At 60.3% G+C, this 26,804-nt stretch overlaps 1 protein-coding gene and 1 non-coding gene across 3 annotated transcripts; one reads left to right on the top strand and one right to left on the bottom strand.

The window, feature by feature from the left end:
* Window positions 1–654: 654 nt before the first annotated feature.
* TRNAE-CUC lies at window positions 655–727 on the bottom strand. The gene has a single exon. It is a non-coding gene; the product is annotated as a tRNA-Glu (tRNA).
* Window positions 728–1,754: 1,027 nt separating this feature from the next.
* Window positions 1,755–26,524, top strand: RHBDF2 (rhomboid 5 homolog 2). 2 transcript variants are annotated; one of them, XM_043461649.1, is made up of 19 exons: window positions 1,755–1,878; window positions 12,502–12,699; window positions 16,755–16,920; window positions 17,800–17,942; window positions 18,391–18,586; window positions 18,670–18,873; window positions 19,747–19,875; window positions 20,257–20,369; window positions 20,525–20,719; window positions 21,735–21,846; window positions 22,067–22,141; window positions 22,325–22,486; window positions 22,964–23,073; window positions 23,244–23,307; window positions 23,402–23,496; window positions 23,711–23,786; window positions 23,921–24,021; window positions 24,189–24,342; window positions 25,148–26,524. In XM_043461649.1, the coding sequence occupies exons 3-19, from the start codon at window positions 16,777–16,779 to the stop codon at window positions 25,565–25,567; spliced, it is 2,493 nt and encodes an 830-aa protein (XP_043317584.1). In that variant the 5' UTR covers window positions 1,755–1,878; window positions 12,502–12,699; window positions 16,755–16,776; the 3' UTR covers window positions 25,568–26,524. The 2 variants fall into 2 exon arrangements, with proteins under 2 accessions (XP_043317584.1, XP_043317576.1); XM_043461641.1 differs by lacking the exon at window positions 1,755–1,878 and adding an exon at window positions 4,763–4,887.
* The last annotated feature ends 280 nt before the right edge of the window (window positions 26,525–26,804 follow it).

Below are 26,804 nucleotides of genomic sequence, written 5' to 3'. Positions count from 1 at the left end.
GAGAGCAAGTAGAGAGACTGCCTCAAAGTTGAGGAGACATTGAGGTCCTCCTGTGATAACAGTAACAGCACTAGTAGTTAACAATAGCAGCTGCTCACAATTATGAGCACGTGCCTCCTGCCCTTCAAGGGGCTTCTTACAAGAGACAGGGCCTATTTTTCAGTTCAGTTCAGTCGCTCAATGGTGTTTGACTCTTTGAGACCCCATGGACTGCAGCACACCAGGGTTCTCTGTCCATCACCAGCTCCCTGCTTGCTCAAACTCATGTCCATTGAGTCGGTGATGCCATCCAACCATCTCCTCTGTCCTCCCCTTCTCCCACCTTCAATCTTTCCCAGCATCAGGGCCTTTTCCAATGAGTCAGTTCTTTGCATCAGGTGGCCAAAGTATTGGAGTTTCAGCTTCAGCATCAGTCCTATTTTTTATCAGGGCCCATTTTTACCTCCATTTTTATTTGTTTATTTATGCAGGATCTTAGTTCCCTGACCAGGGATCGAACTTAGGCTCCCAGCAGTGGAAGCACAGAGTCCTAACCACTGGACTGCTGCGAAATTCCTTTTACTTCCATTTTATTTATTTATTTTTAAAGTGAATTATTTATTTAATTCATTTATTTGGTTGTACCAGGTCTTAGCTGTGGTGTGTGGGATCTAGTTCCCTGACCAGGGATTGAACCTGGGCCCCCTGCGTTGAGAGCACAGAGTCTTAGCCACTGGACCACCAGGGAAGTCCCTTACCCCCATTGTAAACAGAAGGAAGCCACAGGCCCAGGGAGGTTGAAGGATTTGAGGTACAGTGGCACGCCCAGGATCCGAGGCTCCTTTGGCGGTAGAGATGCCACCACCAGTGGTTTCACAGGTAAGAAGGTGGGACCGGGGTGGCTACTATGTTGAGAACAGGCTCAGACAGGCTCCGCGGCCCGGAGGCTGACCCCGCAGTCCAATCTCCAGATCTTGAATGCTTTTCCTCAGATGCAGGCATCCGTGCCAACGAAGGTCCTGCCCCATTAGGAAGGTTCCGTGTCATTGGGCCAAAGGCCACACGGGTTTGGTTTTTTTTAACTGGGTCTCCCCTAAAGGAGATTCCTGGAATTTTCCAGAGACCCCGCCACCACACAGGCACTCAGCGAGGGCTTCTCCCAGAAGCAAACCCTAGGTCCCCTTCTTTCCTCGGCGCCAGGCCTGGACGCAGTGCCGGGGGCGGGTGGGCGGGGGAAGTTGAGTAAGACCGGGTCTCGGCCCGGCCGGGAGCCTTCGCTGCGGCAGGATGCGGGGGAGGGCGCGTTCGCGGTGGACGAGAGTCGAGAGCAGCGATGGAAATCAGAGGAGGCGTCCCGGAGGCGGCAACCGCAGCAGGACTTGCAGGCGAGACTCTCCAAATGAGTCTGAAGGAACGCCTGAGGGCTAAAAGGCCCAAGGGAACAGGCTCTTTTGATTCAGGGATGAAGGCTCTGGGAGGGGGCTGTTATTGGAGAGGCTTTTCTTGGGAGTTCACGGGATGTTGGCACTTCAGACCTAGATTATACCTAGATTTTATCGGGCGAGGAGAGGACGGCGCCCGGAAGAGAGCAGCTCCGGCGGAAAATAGGGCTCTGCCCAGTACAGCACCGGAGCGACCGAGGAAGGGTAGCGCGACCCTGGAGCGGCTCTGCCTAGGGGACCGAGCTCGGCCCCGCCCCCCAGAGCTCGGCCCCGCCCCACCCAGGGCTCGGCCCCGCCTCCAGGGCCCGGCCCCGCCCAGGCGTCCGGCCCCGCCCCCGCCGACCGCGCGCAGGTAGGGAAGAGGCGGAACGCTGGGGCCCCGCCCCCGGGAGCCACTACCCAGCGGCCGGCCGGCGCTGCTCGGAGCTGAGTCCCGGGGACTTGGGGCCGCAGGGAGGTGAGCGCGGGGCGCCGGGAGGGGCCGGTTCGCGGCAGCTGGGCGCCGGGTGCCAGACGGGCCGCGGGGTCGCGCCCGGGGCGGCGGTGCGTGACCGGCGAAGGGGCCGGCGCTGGCCCCACGTGGGCCGATACCGGAGGCCGGGGCTGGACTGGGTCGGGGCCCCTGGATCGGGTCTGTCGGCCCCTAGGCTCAGCTCGGATAAGACACCTCCCGGGTCCCTGGGCCACGGGTCACCAGAGGCGGGGACAGGATAACTGGGCCGCAGTTTAAAGTCCCGGGAGGAAGAGCAGGGGGAAAGCCCCAGGGCAGGACCGCGCAGTCCCGCCTCGCCCCAGAAGCGCCCGGAATTCAGACCTTCCCCGCCCCGCCACTTTCTCCTGGGTGAGCTGCAGCGGCCGGGGCGGAGTTTGTTCGGCCTCGCCGGGGTGGAAACAGGTGCCGGTGCCGCAGCCAGGCCGGACCGGAGCTCAGAAGTTGGACCCAGGAGTCCTGACTTCTGGACAGAGGGGCTTGGGAAGGTGCCCCCCACCCCCCGCCAGCTTCTCCGTTCCTCCAGGGTACTGCGTTGGGTTAGAGAGGAGTATGTCTCTAGAGTATAAGCCCCTAACTCCGGGGGCAGAGGGGAGCCCGGGGTGGAAGGCCAAGGGAGAAGGCCTGGAGTTGGAGCCGAGAGTTGGAGTGCCTGAGGAGGGGAGGGCTTGCGGACTGACCCCCACGTGGACCAGCTGCTCTTCCCCAGTGGCTAGCCTTCGGACCCTGTGTGGGTGGCTTTTGCTGAAATGGAATGGGCCCAGCATCTGTGTTATGTTACTGTCACTTGCTGTAGGTGAGGCAGAGCAGAGTGGAAAGCGAAGCTTCTTTCAGAGCAGTGATCCTCAAAGGGGCCTGGGGGAGTGATTTTGCCTGCCAGGGGACATTCAGCCGTGTCTGGAGACGTTTTGATTGTCACACCTGGGGGTGGGGTGGGGAGGGGGAGTGTTGTGGCTCCCAGCATCTAGTTGTAGAGATTGGGGACGATGCTAAACACCCTGAGGTGTGCACGACAGGACAGCCCCCTACCATGAAGAGTTACCCAGCTGGAAGCGTCAGGAGTGCTGCGCTGAGCTTGGCGTGGTACCCGGTCCATCAGGTTGCTTCTCACTGACTGCCCCTCTCTGCCTCAGTTTCCCCAGGGTTAGAGGAGGAATAAACCTGAATGAGATAAGCGGTAAGAAGGCGTGAGGGCAGTCCTGTCATAACAGCAGGCCGCCCTTGGTGCCACCAGCCTCTTCCCTACTTAAACCCCGGGCCCTGCATTAAGCAGTTCTGGGTGCCATGGGGGAGGGGCTGGAAACAGGGGCTCTCTCACAGCTGGGCCCTGGAGTGCTTCACCCCCAGGGCACCTCCCACGCCGGGTGAGCCAGGGCAGCCCTGGGGGTCAGACATCCGCACAGCGTGGAGGGTGGGAAGGGGGCGAGCTCTGTTCTCAGAGACTGTCCCAACCCTTGATCGCTGGGCGGGCCTGGATGCCTGACACCATGTGACCGGCTGTCATTTTCCCTTCTGAACCTACTCCTAACTCCTCAGTTACTTTATACCAGGAAAATAACAACCGAGGAATAACAGGACACATTCCTTGCCACTTCACAGTCTGCTTCCCTCCGGCAGTAAAAAGTCCCGTGGTGGCTGTGGGAACTCTGGGTGAGATGAGAGACCCAGGGTGGGCCCTGATGCTAGTGCAGCGAGGCCCCCCCCTGCTCATGGTGTTAGCAGAGCCCCAGTGAGAGATGGGGGTCATTGGAGCCACAGGCCAGGGGGTTCCCCGGTAGGGACAACTCTGAATTAACTATTTGCGTTGGGCTCCCCGCTGTGCAGGGGGCTATCATAGAGAGGGCAGGGTGGGATGGAGCGGCCATCCACGCCCAGGAGCCCAGGCCCCCTCACTGCTCTCCCTGCCCACTTCTTGACAATCTCCATTCCCACGCCTACCCTCCATCCTGTTTACCTGTGGTCCCTGGCCTCCTGACCTGGAAACCCTGGTGGGGTCAGAGGGCAAGTGGCAGTTTCTGGTTTGACTTTTGCTTTGGGGGGGCTTCTTTTAATCTTTTAACTTTAAAAGGCTGGAGTGAGGCTTTCACCTTTTCAGCTAAAACGAAAACAAACAAATAAGAACAACCTGTAATAGCGACCTCCCGTCTTCTGTGTGCCTCTGAAGGCACAAAGCAGCAGTCAGACTTGCACAAAGCTGTCCAGGAAGTAATCAGCAGGGCCTCACGTTGAGCCTGGGCCGCCTCTTCCCAGGCCCAGCCCTCAAACCCTATGCCACCAGCTGGCAACAGAGTACCAGGTGACTTCTACCTCACTTACTCATTTCTGAGTTGCAGCAGTACCTGATGTAACACACATGGACACACACACACACAGGCACATGCTCACTGCCCAAGGTGGGGGCTCCTGGTCCTCTAAGAGGAGGAATGAATCACGCCATAAATGCACTGTGGGGGTCACTGGGGTCCAAGCCCAGCTCCGGGTCAGTGGTGGTGGCCAGACTTCTCTGCAGGGTGTATGACTTGCTGTGTAAACTCTTCCCCCAGGAGAGACCTCAGATGAGAACAGGAAGTCAAGGGATGGTATGTTTGTGCCTGTGACTTGAATGAGCCATCTGGCACTTCCCTGTGGGTTGGGATGAGGGGTGGCGGGATTAGGGTGGCCCCAGCCCCCTGCCTGCCCCCTTGTGGAACTTCGAAGGGGATGTACACTCTGGACTGCAGGTCCCCTTCGGGTCTCCGTGACACCCAGTTTGGAGCAGACCTTAGTGTTGCCCTGGCCACCCTTGGGGATTTCCAGAGTGAGCTCACGCCTCTGCTCCCGGTTTCCCATCCAGCTGGGCCAGTCTGGGGGAGGAGTGGTGACCACGCCGGGGAGGCTGTGAAGCAAGGGCTGCTCTCAGGACCGGTGTAGAGAAAGCATTTTCTTCTCCGCATCAGAGCAGTACAGACAGGCGCTGTGTCCATGTTCCCTCATTCAGTAAGTTTATCTAAGGGACCCAGATGCAAGGCTTGCGGTTTCAGAGCCTTGGGAAGGCACATTCTGAGCCTCCCAGGAAAGTTGTTGTTCAATCGCTCAGTTGTGTTCGACTCTTTGCGACCCCATGGACTGCTGCGCACCAGGCTTCCCTGTCTTTCGCCATCTCCTGGAGCTTGCTCAGACTCATGTCCATTGAGTTGGTGATGCCATCCGACCATCTGGGAAAGTGGCTGGCACTAAGTGGGCAGCGCAGACAAGGTGGGCCCATCAGGGATGCTGGCCGGGAGGGTAGGGGTGGCAGTGAGACGGGGTGATTCCCAGCTGGGGGAGTCAAAAAGCAAGGCCCGGATTCTGCCAGGTGCCTGGGCTATGAGAGTGTGGTCAGTAGGATGGGGGGAGGGTCACTTAAATAGTCTGTGCCTCAGTTTCCCCAGCGGGGTCACAGTGGTCTGCCTCAGAGGATTCCAGTGGTGGTTCATGTGAAGCTTGGGCAGGTGTCTGGCTGCGTGAGGAGCGTGGTGAGGGAGTAACAGAAACATCACAGTAACAGGGACATGTCCATGTGTCCTTGGGATGACTCGCGATGAGGCCAGAGGTCTTACCTCATGGCCTGTTGGGGGGACGAGCTGAGAACAGGCTGTGAAATGGCATTGAGGCTGTGTCATCCTCTAGAAGTGGCTGGGTCCGGAGTGGGGGACCTCAGTGTCATGGAGGCCATGGGAATGGAGGGTGGTTTTGGAGGGAGGGAAGGGAGGACCAGGCTGTGAACTGCTGGCCCCCACCTTCTAGCATGTGCGTCATGTTGCTGGGGGGCGGGGGGCGGTTGTGGAGGCCGTGACCCTCAGCCCTGCTCCCCGCTGGCCGGGCTGCCTGGAGCCGGGAGCCAGGCCAGCTTGGCTTTCTTTACCTCCCACGTATGGCCCCAGAGCTTGTGCCACGAGGATCCTCGGGTGGTCGTGCCCTCTCCTGGTGGCTCTCCCAGGGTCCTGCCCCTCTGGTGCAGACCCCAGAAGGCCTGGAAGGAAAAGGGGACCTGCACGGGACTGGATAGAAGCCGACCTTGGAGCTACAGTCTGCCCCGAGTCCTGGCTCATTAGCTGATGGCTTTATCAGCCAATGACAATCGTAAGATAAGGACAAGGATGAGGGAATGTTTGTGAAAGCCCTAGATAAGCTGGGAAGTGCCACCAAGCGTTAGATGATGTCATTTCTACTTGGGGGGCAGGGAGGGGCTCATGAGTCAAAGGCCTGTGCACCCCAAACTCGCCCCAGCTCCTGAGTCACCACCCCCTGCCCACTCTTCTGCCACTTTGCCTCACCAGTTCCCAGATGACAGGAAGCCACAGCCCCACGGCCTAACTGTGTAACCTCGGACAGGTGCCTTCACCTCTCTGAGCCTCAGTTTCCCTACCTGTCAGAGATCTGCTGCCTCTGGGGTGCTTGGCTCAGATGTAGAAACCAAGTCATCTATGGTGGCGGAGGCCAGCCGGGAATAAAAGAAGCTACACATTAACCCTCCACCAATTTTCCCAGGCGCTGGGCACTCACCATCTCATGTCATCTCTGCTGCATCACCCCATTTCACAGCAGAGAACACTGAGGCTCAGAAGTCATACCTTGCTCGGTCTCCCAGCGGGTAGGTGGCCAAGCTAGAGTGTGAGCCCCCTCAGCTCTCACTTCTCAATAAGAGGACCTCGGTGGCTCCAAAACGAGGTGGAGGGATGGAACTGGTTATCTGTGCAGAGAGCCACTCTGGTCTGAAGGGCCTGGCTGGCCCACGTCCACGTGTCCCAGAGCCCTTGCAGCAGGCGTCGGGACTGGGGCCAGCTTCTTCCAGGGATGGAGCAAGCCCCAGGGCAGGATTCTGGGAAGTCTGGTTTATTAGCTCCTTAGTGACTGTTTACAAGCTGAAAAGTGTTTGCCTGGCATCTTCGCTCGGTGCTGACGGCCGACCCCAGCCTCCAGGGGTAAGGGGCACCCAGCATCCCATCAGGAGCGTGTTGAGGTGAGCAAGCCCGGGCAGCCCAGGGCCTGACAGTGGGTGAAGTGCCTAACCTCTCTGTGGAATATCAGGCTTTGTCCCTTGGCTCCCCAGGCTCCCAGGGTGACCCCTAGGTGACAGAGCCTCAGATCTCAAGAGGCTCCTTAGCCTCTTATGCATAACACACCGAAGCTCAGAGACGCCAAGTGGCTTGCTCAGTATCCCACAGCGCTTAGGGCCGGGCCTCTGACCCCGTCTCCCCGAGTGGGACAGCTTTCTCATTGTCTGGAGCCAGGCCGCAAGGCGTGGGTGGAAACTGGGTGGCCTCCGCCCTCGAGAGCACGGGACAGAGGCCTGTTCTGTGTGCTGGGGTTGGTCGTGTCTGGAAACGCCTCGGGGTCTGGGAGCCCCCAGCAGGAGGGACGTGGCCTCTCCTCCTCCCCCACCCTCATTGCATCCATCCCCCCCCACCACTGAGCATGTGCTAGGTCCTACCGGTTCCGAGGACCAGTGGAAACCCAGCTCCCAGTACCTGAAGATCCTGAGAGAGGCAAAATCCTCACGAGTGTTCGGAGCAAAGCCTGGTTCGTGCCAGGCCTGGGTCAGCGTGGTGCCCAGTGGTGCATGTCCCCCCACCCCCCCAGGCTCCCTCCTGTGCCCTGGTATCCAGCCTGGATGGACCAGAGCCTTCTGGCTGTGCTCCGGGAACAACAGAACCAGGAGGGAATAGACCACCTTCCCAGAGGAGGCCAGGCTGCCAGGCAGAGCATCCCAGGATCAGCCACTCCATCCCTTCCCGCTGTTGTCCTTGAGCGGCCTTCAGCCCCCAGCCGCTGGAGGCTGTGACTTGTCTGAGGTCTGGAAGGTCTCTGCCCAGCTGCTGCCCCTGGTCTGCTTCCATCAGCAGCTCCTGGAGGCCAGGGATTCCCAGTGGGGCCTCGGGGAGGGCACCGTGGTGGACAGGGCCCAGCCTCGTGGTCGGTTGGGGCCATCTGGTGGCAATTCCCTCCCAATAATGCCTGTCCCCGCATGTTACCACACCTTAGGATGGGGGTCTGTGGGGCTTGGGCAGTTCCAGCTGGTTTCTGGAATTGGGGTCCCCACAGGGGATGGGGCATTCACATGTCTGCCAGCCAGCCCCCCACTGGTGTGTGGTCCTGAGCAAACCTCCGGGTGGTACAGGGTGGGGACTGGGAACACGGCAACCTGTCCTCCTCGCCCCTACACGCTCTTGGCAGCAGCCTGGAGCTCGGCGCCCGCTTCCTGTGTCTGTGGTCGGCCGTGACTCCCAAGCCTATCCAACTGGGTCACGGGGAACCCAAGCCTGGTTTCGGATGGGGAAGGTCACCAGGTCCTTGAACCTGCATTCAGGTTCTTTATCTTCTCTAGTTTGAGCAAAAAGCAGGATAAATCCGGGCCTCCCTGGGCCAGGGCCCTCTGTGAGTGGGGCCTCTCCCTGTGGTTGGGGTGCCAACCCACAAGTGGTTTCATTTTTCCTGTCTGTTGGGGGGAGCTGGGCTGAAGGGCGTCCTGTGAAATAAGTCTGCCAGCTGGCTCCCCTGGGAAAGTGGGTGCTTGCCAGGAGGAAGGGGCTCCTGGGGAGGGCTCCCGCTGGCCTCTGGAGACAGATGGGCATCCCTTCCCGACTCCTCTAACTCTGATGGTGGGGTTTGCGGCCTCCACCTGGGACACTTGCCTCCCTCCCTTTTCATCTGGCCGTTTTTGGTCTTCCTGATCCTGTCTGACCCTCAGCTGGCCTTCTTGGCTCTTTTCTGCCAGGCTCTCCTATTCGCACTCACTCTTGCCGGGGCAGGGAGGCATTCAGGGTGAGTCACTGGCTGCTTGGGCCAGTGTGGGGCCGCGGGTAGGGAGCCCGGCCAGGTGGCACCTTTTACACAAGCTGCCCCTTGCCAGGCCTTGCGGCAGCCAGAGCAGCCCCCTGCTTCCCGCCGGCCCCCACCCCAGCTCAGCAGAACCAGGGCTTTCGCTGGGAAGTTGCACACTGCCTGAGGGCCTGCTTCCTCCTTGCCGCTTTCTAAAACTGACCCGGTTCCCAGAACGGCTGTGGGGAGGAAAAAAGCGGGTTTCGGTTTCTGTGACAGGGAAGCAAGGAGGGGGGAGAGGCCACTTCCTCGCCCCCGGCCCTCACCCCGACATCCTGTGATTCAGCGGGGGGGACAGGCAGGACCCAGCCGCCTGGCCGCCTCCCTTCCCTCCAGACTGCCCGCCCGCCACCACCTGGGGGGAACCTCTGGGCCAGATGGTGGTTTCTTCTTCCTCTGTTTGGGGGGCCTGGGGCCCTCGCTTTGGGGGATCCCCTAACCTTCCTGACCTTATCTCATGGTTCAGAAAGCCCCTCTCGGGAGGGGCTGCTCACCCTTCCTCCCCTGTGTCCCCACGTCTGGCCACACGCAGGCAGAGTCGTGCCTCAAGTTGCCCTGCCTGCTTCTGGCTCGGGAGGTCCTCAGAGCCCCGGGGGGTGTGGAAAATCCATCCACCCTGAGCAAGACCCGGGGTTGGCTTCAGAAACCAGCTGGTGTGTTGGGGGGGTGGGCAGGTGGAGAGAGAAACAGGACACCAGAGTCAGACTCCCAGGGATGGAGCCACACCTGGGGGCAGGTGGGGAGGGGACGGTGGGCCCGTGCAGCCTGGGGAGGGGGCAGCTGCCCACTGTGGGGAGGCCTGGCTTGTCCTGGCTGTCGCTGCCAGGACGGGGCTCAGCTGGCAGTGCCCGGCCCCACCCTGTGGGGAAACCGGATTCCCTGGCGAAACCAGCGTGCAGTGTCTGAGTCTGCGTTTCTGCCATGGGTGTCTGATCCTAGGCTATGCCTCTGGGCGTGGAGGTGGTGGGGTTTCAGACCCTGGGTGTTCCTTGGGGTGACTTGAACTCTGTACTGCACTTGCTCTGGGGATGTACCCCCCTACTCCAGGCTGGACCCCCTTCCTCTCCCCAGGCCCCTTTGGTGTCTCCTGGGTACCCTGGGACTGAAGGCCTTTTTCTGGGACAGGCCCCCACCAAGGCCAGAATTTTTATAGTCAGGTGGCAGTGGTCCAGCCAGGTGGGTCAGGCCCTCAAACCTCTCCGCCCCCGATCCGTGGGCTGGATGCTGCAGCAGGCCTGGGGGGGGTCTCAGAGAGCAGCGGATGTGACTGGGTCAGGAGGAAGCCTGGTCCCAGGATGTCACAATTTCCTCTGCAATGAGCAAGCACTTTTGGGGTGCGGGAGATAAGCATTGGGCGGGGCAGGCGCTCCCAGCACTCCAGCACTTTTTCTGCCATCTGGGCTCCTCCACGCCCTAGACTTGGGTTATGACAGGGGCCCAGAGCTGTCCACGACCCCCGAATCTACCCCAGACACCTGCCACCCCCAGCTCCTCCCTCCCTAAGTCCGGAGGCAGGGGCTGGGCTTCTGGTACCCCCGCCCCCCGTGTCTGCATCAGCTGGGGCACACCCCCTCTACAGGGGGAGAGTGACCGAGGCAAAGTGGTGTTTTTATGCCCAATATGTGGGCTCAAGGATGTCATGGCGGGTCATCATTTTGTCCAACCGCCTTGCTTAACGAGAAGGAAACTGAGGCTGTGGAGGTCACGCTGCTTACAGGCCAAGGCTCTGGGCACCACACTACAAGGACAGTTAAATGGCTCCATGTGAAAATGCGCCCCCGCCCTGCCTCTGCTCTCTGGAACTGGCCACTTCTCTTCGGGACTGCTAGGATTTCCCCGGGGTGGGTCCGGTCCCCCCTCCTCCCCCAGCCTTGGACTGAGTCTGCCCTTCTCATCAGGAGCTCCGAGTCACCCAGGGATCCTACCTATTTGGTGACCTTACTGAGCTCAGGCTGGGCAGCCCCAGACTCCCCCCAGCTTCCCCCACTGCCTCCCCTCATCCTTGGTGCCAGTTTCCCAAGGCGGTGCCCGCCTGATGCCCTCTCACCGCGCCCTGGTCCCGGGGCGGCCCAGCAGGAGAAGTTTCCGTGCCGGGGCCCCAGGTGAGGCTGTTGTCATGGAGCAGTCCCCTGAGTGGTGCCAAGTGGCGTCTGAGGTGCCTGCTGACAGCCCCTCTGCCCTGGGGTGTGGGTCAGAACTCCCCACACGTGGGATAGAAGGAAGGATGCCCAAGTCTTGGTCAAGCCTTAAGCAGGAAGCGTCCTGGGCCCCCAGCTGGGCCTCAGATAGCTCTCTGGCACCCCTTCTATACCCAGAGCTCCTCTCATCTGCAGTTATAGGACTGGAGGTGAAAGGCCCTGCTCAAAGCCAGAGGACTGCTGCCCTGTGGAATCTAGGGGGTCCCAGGCCCTCCCCCAGCCTCCAGTTAACCCCATGGCAGCCCCTTGGGCACCTCTGGTGACCCCAGGCCACTGAGGAGCACAGCTTGCAAAGAGCTGAGATGTTCGACCAAGTTTCTCTCCAGGCTGGGCTCTGCTCTGTCTCCCTGATAGGAGGCTCTCTGGCCCCGCGTGTACTCCGGATTTAGGGAGAAGGGGCTTCTGTTTCCAAAGAGGCTTCAGGCCCTGTAGCCAGAGCAGCCTGAGTCTCAGCTGCTCCCCATCCTGGCTGTGTGAGCTTGGGCAAGTTGCTCAACCCCTCTGAGCCTCCATTCTTACCCACAAAATGATAGTTGATAACATCTACCTCGAAGCAAGTTTCGAGGACTGAGTGGGATAATGCACATAAACGGTCAGGCAAGGCCTGGCCCACCTGGGGCCCTGACCCGGTCCTGCCCCCAGCGGCCCTCAGGGGCTCCATCAAGGGGCCCCTACTCTGCTACACCAGCGTGTCCCCTATGCAGGGCTTCTCAGAAGCAAAGGTATGCCCTCAAGTTGTTCACTTTTTTTTCTTTTCTTTTGGCCGCAGCACACAGCATGTGGGATCTTAGTTCCCCAGCCAGGGGTCAAACTCGCACTCCCTGCAGCAGAAGCACAGAGTCTTAACCCCTGGACCACCAGGGAAGTCCCACGAGTTGTTCACTTTTTAATCCTTTTATGGTGTGTGTGTGTGTGCGTGTGTGTTAGTTACTCAGTTGTATCTCTTTGTGACCCCACAGACTGTAGCCCGCCAGGCTCCTCTGTCCATGGAATTCTCCAGACAAAAATACTGGAATGGGTAGCCGTTCCCTTCTCCAGGAGATCTTCCCAGCCTAGGGACTGAACCTGGGTCTCCTGCATTGCAGACATAGATTTCACCTAAACTAATTGTTAAAGAGCCGAAATGACAGCAAAACATGTCTGAATCCTTTAAACACTGCCTTGAATATCTGGCTTTGTCTAATTGAGAAGAAATCTTGATCAGAAGATAGCCAATAATGCCTGCACTTTTAAAAGTTCAGTGTTTCTAGTAAAGTTCTCTAGAAACAAGAAAAGAAAGTAGGAAGTGTATTGATTATGGTTCCCAACCCAGAGCATGGGTCTTTATGTGGTTTTGTTAAGTACACGCCCAGAGGCCCCTGGCGTCCGGGCGCCCTGAAGAACCTAGCTCATCACCACAAGGGGTGAAGAAGAGGGGGTTATTTCTTAATCCCCCACCTTTGAAGCTGGTGGAATGATCCCCATTTCATAGATGAGAAGACTGAGGTCAAGAAGATGGAAAGATACATTGGTCCTGACATACCCCCTTGAGCCTGCCTTCCCTTCCTTATAGGCTGTGAGCACCAAGGAAGTGACCCTGCCTGACCTGGAGTCATCTGTCTTTCCATCTGTCTCTGCATCCAGCCACCTCTCCACAGAGCTGAGACTTGACCCCAGAGCATCTCTGCAGAGTGAGGAAAGGACTAGAACATGCTCTAAAGTCCTCAGCAACAAGACCCAGGGAACTGCGAGCTCAGCCCACAGCCTGAAGGTAGGAAGCTGGGTAGCCGAGTGGCATGGACCCCAGCTACCAGCTGCTCTCCTTGCTTGCTTATCTGACTTTCAACAAGTCTGTACTGATGCTACCCATGGGCCAGCACTCCACTGACGGTAGAGATGCAGCTGTGAATGAGGCAGAAAGAGGGAGACAGGCAGGGTGAAGTGATGGAGACACGTGGGGTGGGAGGGGTGCTGCCTCAGGCAGTCAGGGAGGGCTCTTTGAAGGAGGTGGTGCTCAAGCTGGGACCTGAATGACGAAAGGAGTCACCTCTGTGCACAAGTGCTAATTGATCTGGGGAGAGCCAGCAGGGTCCCAACCAGAGGCCCAACATTTATGGAGCACGCACCTGTAACTTTTTTTTTTAACCGCCTTTATTGAGATATAGTTCACATTTGATTTATACAATTCATGTAAAATTCATCTACTTTAGGACATTTTCATCATCTCAGAAGGAAACCCCCATCCTTTAGCTGTCACCCCCAGCCCTAAGCCATGACTCATTCTTCTGTCTCTCTAGATTTGCCTCTTCTAGACTTGCATTTGGACCCCTGGAGTATGTGGTCTATTTGTGTCTGACTTCTTTCATTTAGCCTAACGTGCTCCAGGTTCATCTGTGTTTAGCCTGGCTCAGTGAGTCATTCCACTTCGTGGCTGAGTAATAGTCCCTTGTGTGGATTTAGTACATTTTGTTTACCCATTTGTATGTTTTTTTCCCCCCAAAGATTATAGTACACTTTTTTTTAAAACCTTTATTTTATATTGGGGTATAGATGGTGTATCATGTTGTGTTAGTTTCAAGTGTACAGCAAAGTGATTCAGTTATACATGTACATATATCTATCCTTTTTCAGATTCTTTTCCCATATTGCAGAATTTTTTTTTTTTTTAATTACACTGGGTCTTCACTGCTGTTCACGGGCTTTCTCTAGTTGTGGAGAGAAGTGGCTACTCTCCGTTGTGGTGTGCGGGCTTCTCTTTGCGGTGGCTCCTCTCATGGTGGAGCACGGGCTTCAGTAGTTGCAGTGCGTAGGTGCGATAGTTGTGGCTCAGAGGCTCGAGAGAGCAAGCTCAGAAGTTAGGATGCACCGGCTTAGTTGCTCCGAGATATGTGGGATCTTCCAGGACCACGGTTCAAAGCCATGTCCCCTGCATTGGCAGGTGGATTCTTATCCACGGTGACACCAGGGAAGACCCACTGCAGAATGCTGAGCAGAGTTCCCTGTGCTATATGGTAGGTCCTTGTTGATTGTCTATTTTGTATATAGTAGTGAGGAAGGAAGGAAGGGGTGTGTGCTCAGTCATATCCGACCCTTTGCAGCCCCGTGGACTGTGTAACCCGCCAGGCTCCTCTGTCCATGGGATTTCTCAGGCAAGAATGCTGGAGTGGGTTACCATTCCCTTCTCCAGGGGATTGTCCCAACCCAGGGATCGAACCCTTGTCCCATGAGTCTCCTGTCAGGAGCATTCTTTACCTCTATGCCACAGGGAGCCCCAGGTATAGTAGTGTGTATATGTTAATCCCAAGCTCCTAATCTCTCTCTCCCTTTTTCCACTTGTATTTTGATGAACATTTGGGTTGTTTCACCTTTTGAGTTCCAGTGAACGTGGCGCTGTGAACATTCCAGAATGGCTGTCTGTGGCCGTGCTGCCTAAGTGCGTGTCAAGCGTGCAATCATGTGATGCCCAGGATGTCTCTTTAGGGGAGGGGGTTATTCCCCCTTAAGGTGAGGACCTAGGTGACCAGTGATCAGATGCAAGTCAAGCCCCAGGCCACCCAGCTCCAGTCTGTGCTTTTGACCATGACCCCCCAGCACCTCCTAATAGAGCTTGGCAGGTGTGGGGCAGTGAGGGACCCCAGGTGGCCTGATTGGGGTGAGGAGGGGGACCAAGGAGGAGATGAAGGGACGAAGGTCCCAGAGGCCCCAGTGAGAAGTTTGGACTTGGTTTTAAGTGAGAACTGGAGATCCTGGCCTAGTGTTGAGCATGGTATGATTTGTGCTTTTAAAAGGCAAACTCTGCCACTAGGGGGAAATGGTCCTGGGGTGAGGGCTCGAGGGGGCAGCAGGTCAGGAGGAGTCAGGAGGCTGCTGGGACCCTTCAGGTGAGAGGCGGTGGTGCCTCACCCGGGGGCCGGGCAGGGTTGGGAAAGAAGGCAGACTCGAAACAAAGGTGTCCGCTGTGTTGCCCTGACATCCGGCACCTTGGCCACATGTGTCCCCACCCCGATCAGAAGATGGATGTGAGGGAAGGGAAATCAGACCTGCCCCAGCAGCCTTGGGATGCAAGGAGAGGAAACAGCAAAGGGTTTTAGCAAGACAGAGGTCACAGGGCAGAGTGAGAGGTGAAATGGAGAGACCGGTCAAGTCAGAGGATGTTCGTTCTGTTGGGTCAAAGAGGGAGTGGGAGTCAGCGTCACCTGTGAGGATGGAAAAGCCCCAGATGGGGGTAAGTTGCCACTTCCTCCTGGCTGGGCCATTTGGAAAGTTCCTCTGAAATTCAAGACACACTTTTCTTCAGTCCAGTAGTTCCCCTTCGAAGTTTGTCTTGTTATAAAACTCAGAGGTGGTGCTAGTGGGAAAAAACCTGCCAATGCAGTTTCATGAGACCTGGGTTCAATCCTTGAGTCAGGAAGATCCCCTGGAGGTCATGGCAACCCAATAGTATTCTTGCCTGGAGAATCCCCATGGACAGAGGAGCCTGGTGGGCCACAGTCCACGGGGTCACACAGAATCGGACAGGACTGAAGCAGTGTAGCATGGCATAACACACGTGATATAGGCAAGGGTGTTCCTTAACACTGGACACAAATCTAAGCTGCCATCAGTCTGGAGTTAAGTAAATCTTGGTACATTCCGTTCTTAGAAACCTTCCCAGTCTTCAAGACAGATCAGGTAGGCCTGTCTGTCTGCATTGACAGAGAAGGATGTCCACGCTGTAGAGAAATATGAGTGCATCTAAAGTGTTAAGCGGCCTTCCCTGGCGTCTCAGTGATAAAGAATCTGCCTGCCAGTGCAGGAGATACAAGTTCGATCCCTGGGTCGGGAAGATCACCTGGAGAAGGAAATGGCCCCCTACTCCGGTATTCTTGATTGGAAGAATTCCATGGGCAGAGGCGCCTGGTGGGCTACAGTCCGTGGGGTCTCAGAGTCGGAACGACTTAGCAAGTAAACAGCAACAATGAAATGTTAAGTACTGTGTCCTTTTCCAGATGCACAAAAGCACCTGGAGATGTGCACACCAAGCTCTTTCCTGGAACACGGGGTGACGGGCGGGCCAGCAGTTCACTTTCTTCTTTACTCGTCTGAGTGTTTTTCTCTTGCAATCCTCGTGTGTCATTTTTATCATTAAGATGTAATATTCTTCCTTTGTGAAAAGAAAAGAGTAACAGACAGATGGCAGTTTCACTTACTTTTGAAAGAGGAACTTGGCAGTCCAGGGGGACAGGGACTAGCCCGGTGGCTTTCTCATGTTCCCAGGAGTTAGGCTGGACCTTCCCTTCCTCGCTTGCAGCCCAGGGATTCCTTCTCTGAGAACCACCCGCTCCCTGCACGGCTGCGGGTCCCTTGTTTGTGGGCGGCCTGGAGCCTTCTCCCCGTCCTCCCCAAGCCCTGCCCCAGGGACCAAGGCAGGGCCCTTTGTCCAAGGAATCTGCCCTCTGGCCCCCTGGCCTGCTCTAGCCAGACCTATGGGCAGGCCAAGATCACAGCCGCTCTGCATCCCTGGTCCTCACATTCCTTTCTGGGCGTGGTCCTCGCCTGAAGCAGAGACTAGAAACGGAAGGAGGTGACAAGTTGGGGACCTCCCAGGCTCCTGCTGGCCAGAATGCAAATGAAGGATGAAAATAGACCTTCTCACCCCACCCAGCCCTACTCTGTGCGGCTGCGTGGTTTAATATCCGGAGTCGGGTTTGAACCAACTGTCCACAGGTTTTCAATCTGGGCTGCCCGCCGTGGCACACCCTGACACCCTGCACTGTCCCCGTGTCCCCCGCCCCCGTCCTGCCGCCTCTCGACGATACACCTGTGCCCCCTCCGTTTCCCTTCCAGCTGCCCCGCCCCCTCGCCCACCATGGCCTCCGATGACAAGAATGGCGAGAGGGTCTCCTCGGTGTCCAGCAGCCGCCTGCAGAGCCGCAAGCCGCCCAACCTGTCCATCACCATCCCTCCGCCCGAGACCCCGGCCCCCAGCGAGCAGGCCAGCATGCTGCCCCAGGTAAGAGGGGCCCCCGCTGTGCCCCCCAGTACCCTTAGGGCAGTTTCACTTCCCGGAAGGGGGCCCTTCTGGAGCCTGCTGGAGCCCCTGCCGTAGGCTTCACCCCCTCCTTCCTGGCCCCCATGTCACTGGGAGTGACTCCTGAACTCAGAAGCTCGGTCTCATGGCCGGCCAGGGAAAATAGGAAACTCTCGCCAGTCCCACTCGGGAATCGGCTGTTTCCAGCCCCAGTCCCTTCTTTTACTTATTTATTTTTACTTGGCTGTGCCAGGTCTTAGTTGCAGCATGCAGGATCTGGTTTCCTGGCCAGGGATTGAACTTGGGTCTCCTCCGTTGGGAGCACAGAGTCTTAGCCACTGGACCACCAGGGAAGCCCGCCAGCCCCAGCCGTTCTGCGGGCGGTGGACTGTCTGTGACTCGGGAAGGGACACCCCAACTCACAGCGCTCCGCTCGTGCAGGAAGACGGGATGGATCACTGTTGCCAGCATCCCCACCAGCGCTCCATAAAGAGTCCATTGAGAACCCGCTGCTCACAGCGTGGGCTCCCGCGCAGTCAGGGGCCCCGGGGAGGCCGTCTCGTGCCACCCACGCGGCCAAGGGCGCTTTCAAACACGCAAAGCCGGGCCAGCCTACGGTTTAGCCACGGCCAGGACCTAGAGACGGAGCTCTGGATGGGGAGCTGGGGAAGTGAGTGCTGGGCTCCCGAACACCCTAGAAGAGGGCCCATCTGACCCTCAGAATGAGAAAGCGGCTCGGGGTCAGCTGGGGTCAAGGTTTGTCCTGTCCGGGTTTTCACATCAGGAGCAAGAGCAGAGGCAGCTGGGGGTGGAGCTCGGGGCTCCGTGGAGTCACAGCCCGTCTCTCCCTCCCGCCTCCAGGAACCCGGAGGGCAGAGGCCCAGGAACCCGACCCTCCTGAAGAGCGTCAGCCTCCAGGAGCCGCGAGGGCGATGGCAGGAGGGCAGCCCGGAGAAGCGCCCTGGCTTCCGCCGCCAGGCCTCCCTGTCCCAGAGCATCCGCAAGTGAGCATGCGTGCCCTGCCAACACGCCCCCCCACCCAGCAGACCCCCCACCTCCACCACTCGTCGGACTCTGACACTCTGGGGCCCCAAGCCCCTTTCCGGGGGGCGTGGACAGGCAGCCCATGTTCCAGGCCGGAGAAACTGAAGCCCGGGCGGCTTTGTGCCTGGCAAGAAGACCTGGCAAGGAGGCTGCAGGGGGTCAAGGGGCGGGGGGTGAGCCTGTGCCACACCGCAGCTCCCCGGGGCCTCCCCAGCTCAGCTCTCAGGCCCTGGCCTTTATGCCCCCTCCTCTGTCCATCCAGTCTCTGGACACTGAGTGGGGGTGTCAGTCTGCCTCCCCACCCCCGCTGCACGCACACGTGTCCTGTCACCCCCACTGCACACACTCGCAGCCTGCCTTGCTTCTGCCGCCGAGGTGACGCGCGCCCTGTGCCCTCCGCCCCCGCAGGGGCGCGGCGCAGTGGTTCGGGGTCAGCGGGGACTGGGAACTGAAGCGGCAGCACTGGCAGCGCCGGAGCCTTCACCACTGCAGCGTGCGCTACGGCCGGCTCAAGGCCTCGTGCCAGCGGGACCTGGAGCTCCCCAGCCAGGAGGTGCCCTCCTTCCAGGACACCGAGTCTCCAAAGCCCTGCAAGATGCCCAAGGTGGGCTCCAGCCGGGGGCGGGGGCACCAGGGGACTCGGCCCAGCGCCCGGCGGCCTCTGCTCACAGCCTCCCTCCCGCCCAGATCGTGGACCCCCTGGCCCGAGGACGGGCATTCCGCCACCCGGACGAGGTGGACCGGCCCCACGCCCCACACCCACCGCTGACCCCCGGGGTCCTTTCCCTCACCTCCTTCACCAGCGTCCGCTCCGGCTATTCCCACCTGCCCCGCCGCAAGAGGATCTCTGTGGCCCACATGAGCTTTCAAGCTGCTGCAGCCTTGCTTAAGGTAAGGACACCGCTGCTCGGCCCGCTCCCTCTCTCCCCCATCCCAGGCTCTTCCGTCTGCGCCGGGGCAGTGGCTGCTCTGGGATCCCTGGGCGGAGAAGGGGGCTACAGCCCAGTAGGCAGACTCACCCACATCCTTCTAGCCCCGCTTCTCCCTAGTGTGGGCAGCTGGTTTCTGTACCAACACATAGGCGGGAGAAGTAGGAAGTGAAATGTACAGTCACCGCTCCCTGACCCATGTTTGCAGAGCCCCCGTTTTGTGCTGGGCACAGGGGCATCGCAGAGAGAATTGAGCCAGTGTCCCTGCCCTGGAGGAGCCCTCAGCTCGGGTGAGGGGAGATGTCACCATGCGTTGTGACAGGTGCTGGGGCCCACCCACAGGAGGGGCTGCCCCGTCTTGCCCAGGAGAGGGGCTGATGTCAGAGAGGGCAGTTGGGAGGTATAAAGAAAGTTTCGCCAGGAAGGGAACAGCATTCTCAGCAGAAGGAATGGCCTATGCAAAGGCCTGGGGGTAAGAGGCAGTAGCAGGTAGTTTTAGTGAAGGGTGGTCACAAAAGGAATGGTGGGACGTGGGATCAGAAAGGGCAGCAGGGGCCCCATGTGCTGTGCCAGGAAGCCCAAACCTTGGGAGTGAGGGTGCAGGGTGAGTGGTGGGGTGCCAGGTACCCAAGCCCGAGGGCGGGAGGTCGCCAGGAGAAGTTGGCAGCCAACCGCGGAGAGAGTGCTGTGTGCAGGCCAGGGGAGGAGCTGGAGCCCAGATGCTCCTGCTCTGCGCAGGGTCCCACCTCCCTGGGCGGATGGCCTTGACACCCCTTTGGTGTCGGGGCAGGACCACCTCCCCTGGGCCTGACACCCGTGCCTCTGCCCCACATAGGGGCGCTCGGTGCTGGAGGCCACGGGACAGCGGAGCCGGGTGGTCAAGTGCAGCTTTGCTTACCCCAGCTCTCTGGAGGAGGACGTGGTCGATGGGGCGGAGACATTCGACTCCTCATTTTTTAGTAAGGCAAGCACAGGGTGTGTGGGCCCTCGGGGTTGGGGGGCTGGGGTGGGCGGGAGCTGGGGGAAGAGACCCGGCCTCCATCACGCTCTGCCGGGAGCCCCTCAGATGTCCAGAGGCCCGTCTGTGGGATGGGGGTGCCACCTCTCGGAGCTCCCGGGCCCTCCCATCTTTTGTTGGCAGAGTGTGGGCCTGGGATGGGGCAGGTGCCAGCCAGGAGAGTCACCATCAGGGCCCACAGACATGTGCCTTCCCCTCCCTTTCTCCCCGGGAGCCTGTCCGACCTTGTCCTGCCCTTGAATTGAGCTGTTGGGAGGGGGGCAGGGTGGGGGACAGTGACTCCTCACACTGTCTCTTTCTGTGTCCCCGACTCCACCCCCACCCCAGGAAGAAATGAGCTCCATGCCCGATGACGTGTTTGAGTCGCCCCCACTCTCCGCCAGCTACTTCCGGGGGATTCCGCACTCGGCCTCCCCTGTCTCCCCCGAGCAGGTCCCCCTGTGAGTTCCGGACAGTCCTCCTGGTGGAGCGTGGTAGCGGCCCCCGGGTGTTGGGGGTGGTGTGGAGGGCTTCCCCAGATCACAGGTCCCTCCTGGTCCCCCCTCGTGGGACGGAGAGGGTGAGGGTACCCGGCTGAGACTGCCGTCCTCACCAGGAAGGAGTCCAGCCGAGCCCCGGCGCCCCCCACCAAACGCGGGAAGCGCATCGCCTCCAAGGTGAAGCACTTTGCCTTCGACCGGAAGAAGCGGCACTACGGGCTGGGCGTGGTGGGCGCCTGGCTGAACCGCACCTACCGCCGCAGCATTAGCAGCACGGTGCAGCGGCAGCTGGAGAGCTTCGACAGCCACCGGTGAGCCGCCAGCCAGCCGCTGCTCTGAGACCTGGCGGTGCTCCCTGTCCCCGGAGGGCTGCTCCCAGGAGTAGGCCCAGGGAGAGGGGCTGGGAGCCAGCCAGGAGGGACTGGGAGGCCTCCAGATCCCCCCGGGCCCTCTCCCGGAGCATCCCTTCTTGTTCAGCGAGCCTTTGATGAGCACCTCTCATGTGTCGGGGGAGCAGGGACAGTCCCCGGGGTCACCCTGCAAGCATGCACGTCACCCAGGAGGAGTCGTCGGGTGTTGCTGCCTCTTCTTGTTTTCTGGGCCCGCTTTCTCCCTGGGTCCCAGACAACAAGCGTTCACTCAGCGCCACGCAGGCCCTGGGACAGCAGAGCAGGGCAGGTGTGGTGGATCAGAGGGGTGGTTAGAAGCGGTGACCACGAGTGAGGGGCCTGTGGAGAGGGACTGTGCACAAGACCTTGGAGGAAGCCAGAGGATTGCAAACAGGCCATTTTTTGTGTACAGTTAGCAGCAACCTGATAGACACTGAACCCCAGATCACAAAAAATTAAGTGATAGCAGGTGTGGAGTGTGTCCCGGGAAGGAGGACAGAGAGGGAGTGAACAGAGGGTGGGGAGGTGTGTGGTCAGGAGGAGCAGCGATTAGCTGGGTGAAGAGACGGGCAGAGCATCTCAGGCAAAGGACGCGTCATGTGCAAAGGCCCCGCGGCTGTAGGGCATGGGTTGCATTCCCAGAACTGCAAGAGGAGAGGAACGAGGCCAGGAAGGTGGGCAGGCGCAGCAAGGCCTGGCAACCAGTGGGAGTGGGCAGCATTAGACTTGATTCTCAGAGCAGCGAGAAACCACTGGGAGGGTTTCAACTGGGAGAGAAAGGCGTAGAGGTGCGTGTTAAGAATTGCAGTGGTAAAGGACGAGTCTAAGAAGATAGCGGAGGGTTGGGAGCAGGTAAGAGCTGTCAGCAGCTGGATGTTGCGGGCCTGAGGGTCAGGCTGTGAGTCCGGCTCTGCTGACCGAAGGCCCCTGCCCGCAGGCCCTACTTCACCTACTGGCTGACCTTTGTCCACGTCATCATCACGCTGCTGGTGATCGGCACGTACGGCATCGCGCCTGTGGGCTTTGCCCAGCACATCACCACCCAGCTGGTGAGTGGGGCTCGGGAAGGGGGTCTCCATCCTGGGAATCCTAGCCTCCCCTCCAAGAGGCTTCCTTGTCTTGGGCCACCCGGTCCCTCCGAGGCACAAACCTGGCCCAGGCGGGAGGGGGCTCTGGGCTCTCCCCTGCTCTGCCTCTCAGCCCCTTGCTGGAAGCCCTTCCCTGGGACCCGGGAAAGCCCTGACCCGCCTCCTCCCACCCCTGCACCAGGTGCTCAGGAACAAAGGTGTGTATGAGAGCGTGAAGTACATCCAGCAGGAGAACTTCTGGATCGGCCCCAGCTCGGTGAGGGGCCCAGGCGCGGACGGCATCTCAGCCGGGAGCCCCCTGCCCGTCACCCCCAGCTGGGCAGAGAGGGGGTTGTGTCTGACCTGGAAGCCCCCCTCAGCAGGAGGACCCTCGGGAGGAACGCTCCAGCCAGGTCTGGGCCTGAGCTCACAACCCCCTCCCCGGCTGCCCCCTCCCCAGATCGACTTGATCCACCTGGGAGCCAAGTTCTCACCCTGCATCCGGAAGGACCAACAGATCGAGCAGCTCGTGCTGCGGGAACGAGACCTGGAGCGGGACTCGGGCTGCTGTGTCCAAAACGACCGTTCAGGCTGCATCCAGACCCAGAGGAAGGACTGCTCGGTGGGAGCGTGGGCCCTGCAGTCCCGGCCAGCCCACCCTGGTCCCCCACACAGGCTCCATTTGCCCCAGCCTGGGGGAGGGGCCCTTCAAGGGTGAATGTCTACACATTGCATCCATCCTTCCTCTGCCCTCCCTGGCCTCACACCCGCCCCCTGGGCTCACACCCCCCTCCCTGGGCTCACACCCTTCTCCCTAGGCTCACACCCCGACCCTGGCTTCACACCCACTCCCTGGGCTCACACCCCCCTCCCTGGGCTCACACCCAATGTCGGCAGCCTGGCACAGGGAGGGTACCAACCTCCCCAGCCCCAGAGAAGTGAAAGCTGAGTCCTGGGAGTCTCAGTGAGGGGTGGGGGTCTGGGAGGTGAGCCAGAGACCTGGACAGCAGGGAGTGAGCCCCTGCCCTGGAGGGGCCCCTGCCCACTCATGGGCATGACCTGTCCAGCCCACCATGACCAGCCCCTCCCCATCCTCCAGGAGACTCTGGCCACTTTCGTCAAGTGGCAGGATGATACGGGGCCCCCCATGGACAAGTCTGATTTGGGCCAGAAGCGGACTTCCGGGGCTGTGTGCAACCAGGACCCCAGGTACCCACAGCTGAGCTCTCTGAGAAGACGGGGCTGAGTGTCATGTAGTTGGTGTCACCTGTGGGAGTGCTGGCCAGTGGGCGTGGCCGGCTGGGGGTGCTGGCCGGTGGGCGTGGCCGGCTAGGGATGCCGAGGCCCCACATTTTGCCCCCTCCAACCTCTGCTTCCAGAACCTGCGAGGAGCCGGCCTCCAGCGGTGCCCACATCTGGCCCGACGACATCACCAAGTGGCCGGTGAGTGTGCGGGGAGGGGAGCGGTCCGGGAAGGGCAGGGAGGCACGCTGGCCGCTGCATAGCCCCATTCCCCGCTCCGTGCCCCTCCCGGCAGATCTGCACGGAGCAGGCCAAGAGTAACCGCTCGGGCTTCCCGCACATGGACTGCCAGATCCGGGGCCGCCCCTGCTGCATCGGCACCAAGGGCAGGTGAGCCGGCCTGGGTCCCGGGCCCGAGCCCCTGTGCGCCTCCTGACACCCCCTCCCAGTCTCTGTCCTCCCTGCCCGCTCCGTCCATGCTGTGAGGGTCCCTGAAGAGGGGCACGCATCCTGCCAGCGATGCCTGCTGCGGCCAGGTGCCGGACACCGGGTGAGGGATCGGGACTCAGTCCCCTGATGTCCGCTCTTGCCTCCCCGTCCCCAGCTGTGAGATCACCACGCGGGAGTACTGTGAGTTCATGCATGGCTATTTCCACGAGAAGGCCACGCTCTGCTCCCAGGTGAGGCGGGGCCCTGGGCACGGTGAGCAGCCTTTGCGCCCTCCCGCAGCGGGTGTCTGGTCCCAACCCCCCCACATCAGGGCCCCCCCGCCCCCAGCCTGGTCCCTGGGACTGACCGCCGTGTGCGCCCCCAGGTGCACTGCTTGGACAAGGTGTGTGGACTGCTGCCCTTCCTCAACCCCGAGGTCCCCGATCAGTTCTACAGGCTCTGGCTGTCTCTGTTCCTCCACGCTGGGTAAGAGGCCCCTCGCTGCCCACCCCCCAGGCCCCCATGGTGCCCGCCCACCTGGACCCCCGGAGGAAGGCCCCTGAGCCAAGGCACAACCTGCCAGGCCCCGGTGCCCCCCAAGTGCCTGGCTGGTGGCCACGGGTGGAAGCCGATGCCCATGTGTTCCCACCCAGCGTGGTCCACTGCCTCGTGTCTGTGATTTTCCAAATGACCATCCTGCGTGACCTGGAGAAGCTGGCTGGCTGGCACCGCATCTCCATTATCTTCATCCTCAGCGGCATCACCGGCAACCTCGCCAGCGCCCTCTTCCTCCCATACCGGGCGGAGGTGGGGACTCGGGGCCCTCTGGGGACTGGGCGGAGGTGGGGACTCGGGGCCCTCTGGGGACCAGGCGGGGGTGGGGACTTGGGGCCCTCTGGGGACCAGGCAGGGGTGGGGACTTGGGGCCCTCTGGGGCCTGGGCGGGGTGGGGCTAGCCCTGCTGCTTCCTTCCTCGCCCCCTCCACTGCCACCACCACCCAACCCGGGTTGGCCAGAGGGATACACAGCCCCTGCCATGTCAGGCTCAACAGTCGATGGACAGCTAAGCTGGGGGCTTCCTGGCCAGTTCTTTAGTCTGTTCTTGGGCACAAGGGAGCAGCAATGCCCCTGGGTCATGTATAGAGATCACCTCCAGAAAGACCTTCCTGGCCACCCCACCCCACCCCTGCTTCATTTCTCTCGGTGACCATGGCCACTTGCCAGCACGCCCCTTAGCCACAGGCTGGGCCCTGTGAAGTCGCCCTCGTGTGGCCGTTCTCGATAAGAAAGAAGGGTTTGTGGGTCAGTTCCCCCTCACGCTCCGGGCTGGTTCAGTGTCTGTCCCCGCCACGTGCGCTGCCCGGAGCAGGCTGTCTGTCCTGCTCACTGTACCCGCTGCACACGTAGTTGGTGCGCCGTGTCTGCAGAAAGGGTGGGCGGAACGAGTCCAGCTGGGTTCCGGCAGCTCTGGCTGTACCTCCCCCTGCCCCCTCGGCCCTCAGCTTTGGGGTCCCCACCCTGGGAGGGGCTCACAGGGAGGATGACCCGGGTCCCAGGGCTCCCGCTTGGCGCCTGGAAGTGACGGTGTCCCCGCCCCACCCGCCCACCCCAGGTGGGCCCTGCAGGGTCGCAGTTCGGCCTCCTGGCCTGCCTCTTTGTGGAGCTCTTCCAGAGCTGGCAGCTGCTGGAGCGGCCCTGGAAGGCCTTCCTGAACCTGTCCGCCATTGTGCTCTTCCTCTTCGTCTGCGGCCTCCTGCCCTGGATCGACAACATCGCGCACATCTTCGGCTTCCTCAGCGGGCTGCTGCTGGCCTTCGCCTTCCTGCCCTACATCACCTTCGGCACAAGTGACAAGTACCGCAAGCGCGCCCTCATCCTGGTGTCGCTGGTGGTCTTCGCCGGCCTCTTCGCCTCGCTGGTCATCTGGCTGTACGTCTACCCCATCCACTGGCCCTGGGTCGAGTACCTCACCTGCTTCCCTTTCACCAGCCGCTTCTGCGAGAAGTACGAGCTGGACCAGGTGCTACACTGACCGCCTGCCCGGCGGGGCCAGCACAGCTGCTCCCACCCAGCTCAGAGGACGCGGGGGCTGTGTCTGGACCGAGCTGTCCACCTGCACAGCACCCCCCCACACACCCCAGAGACCCCATGGGGCCGGCCCTGCTCCCAGGAGCTCCCTCCCCCAGGAGAGACGGAGTCCGAGGGGAGACGCTCCTAAAGGCGGGCTTCTCGGGGGGCCAAGGCCCCCCTTCCTCAGGCCCGGGCTGGGGAACACTCGGAGCCTGTGCGTCTCTGCAGCTCGGGGCCCAGGCCCTGATAGCCCCCCCGCTGCCCGGCCGTCGGGACCCCTCCTGGGTGGGGCCCTCCTTTCTTCCAGGGTCCTGGGCTGCTGCTCAGCCCCTACCTCCGGCTCCGCTGGTACAGTCCCCGCCCCGCCCTGTTACTGTGAGCGAGCTCCTCCCGGGGATGAGGCCGGGGTTCCCGCCGGGTTCCCAGCCCTGCCTGGCCATGGCCCCTCCCCTCTCGGCCCTGTGAGTCCATGCCTGGCTTCCATCAGTGGCCCGGTGAGCCTCCCCATTACGCTCCTGAACCAGACCTCACGGGAGAGGCTTTGGCCGTGGTCTGGGGCAGAGAAGGAGCAAAGAGACACAGCTAGACTGGGAAGCTGAGAGCCTGGGCTGTTATCCAACAGAAGCTGAACCTGCCAGCCCACCCCAGGGCCCCCAGTCCCTCCCAGCCAGCCCTTCCCCTCCAGTCCGTGTTCAGCCTCCTGGGGCTGGACGGATGCCAACCAGCTCCCCACCCTCTGCCTCCCTTCTGCCAAGAAAGGGGCAGGGCCACCCCATGGACCTGCGCCCAGGGGTTGCCCAAGGTCAATCAGGACCTTTTTTTTTAACCAATTTATATCATGGTCCTAACTTTTTAAAGTAACGCTAACTTTGTATGGACAATGTCTGAAATGGATTAAATGATATTCTTTAAGAAAGGATTAGCTTTTGATCTGAGGCCTCAATAAAATAAAAGCTGGAACTTTACTTTGAGGGTTGGGTGGCAGGGGTCAGCCATGAGGAGCAGGGGACGGGCATGGCCCAAAGGATTTGTGGAAGCTTGGGGGAACTTCGAGGGATTTGTTAGGGGCAGTAACCAGGTTGGGGTCACCTGGAGGGTTTCAGGAGGTGCACTGAGACGATGCTGGTAAATCCTTGGACTCCCGTGGTACCCCAGCCCCAGCTGCTTGTAGAGAGAGTCAGGGGTCTGGCTGGGCAGAG

This window comes from Cervus canadensis, chromosome 1, assembly GCF_019320065.1.
Source record: "Cervus canadensis isolate Bull #8, Minnesota chromosome 1, ASM1932006v1, whole genome shotgun sequence".
Taxonomy (NCBI): domain Eukaryota; kingdom Metazoa; phylum Chordata; class Mammalia; order Artiodactyla; family Cervidae; genus Cervus; species Cervus canadensis.
Note: the sequence above shows the minus strand (reverse complement) of the source record. Positions and strands in the feature narration are given on the sequence as shown.

Excerpts from the sequence above, each read along its gene's own strand:
- RHBDF2 (XM_043461649.1), top strand. The coding sequence starts at position 16,777 with ATGGCCTCCGATGACAAGAATGGCGAGAGGGTCTCCTCGGTGTCCAGC. Across the intron at positions 23,074-23,243 it reads GTGTGCAACCAGGACCCCAG|AACCTGCGAGGAGCCGGCCT; the intron begins GTACCCACAGCT and ends CTCTGCTTCCAG. Across the intron at positions 23,497-23,710 it reads TGCATCGGCACCAAGGGCAG|CTGTGAGATCACCACGCGGG; the intron begins GTGAGCCGGCCT and ends CCCCGTCCCCAG.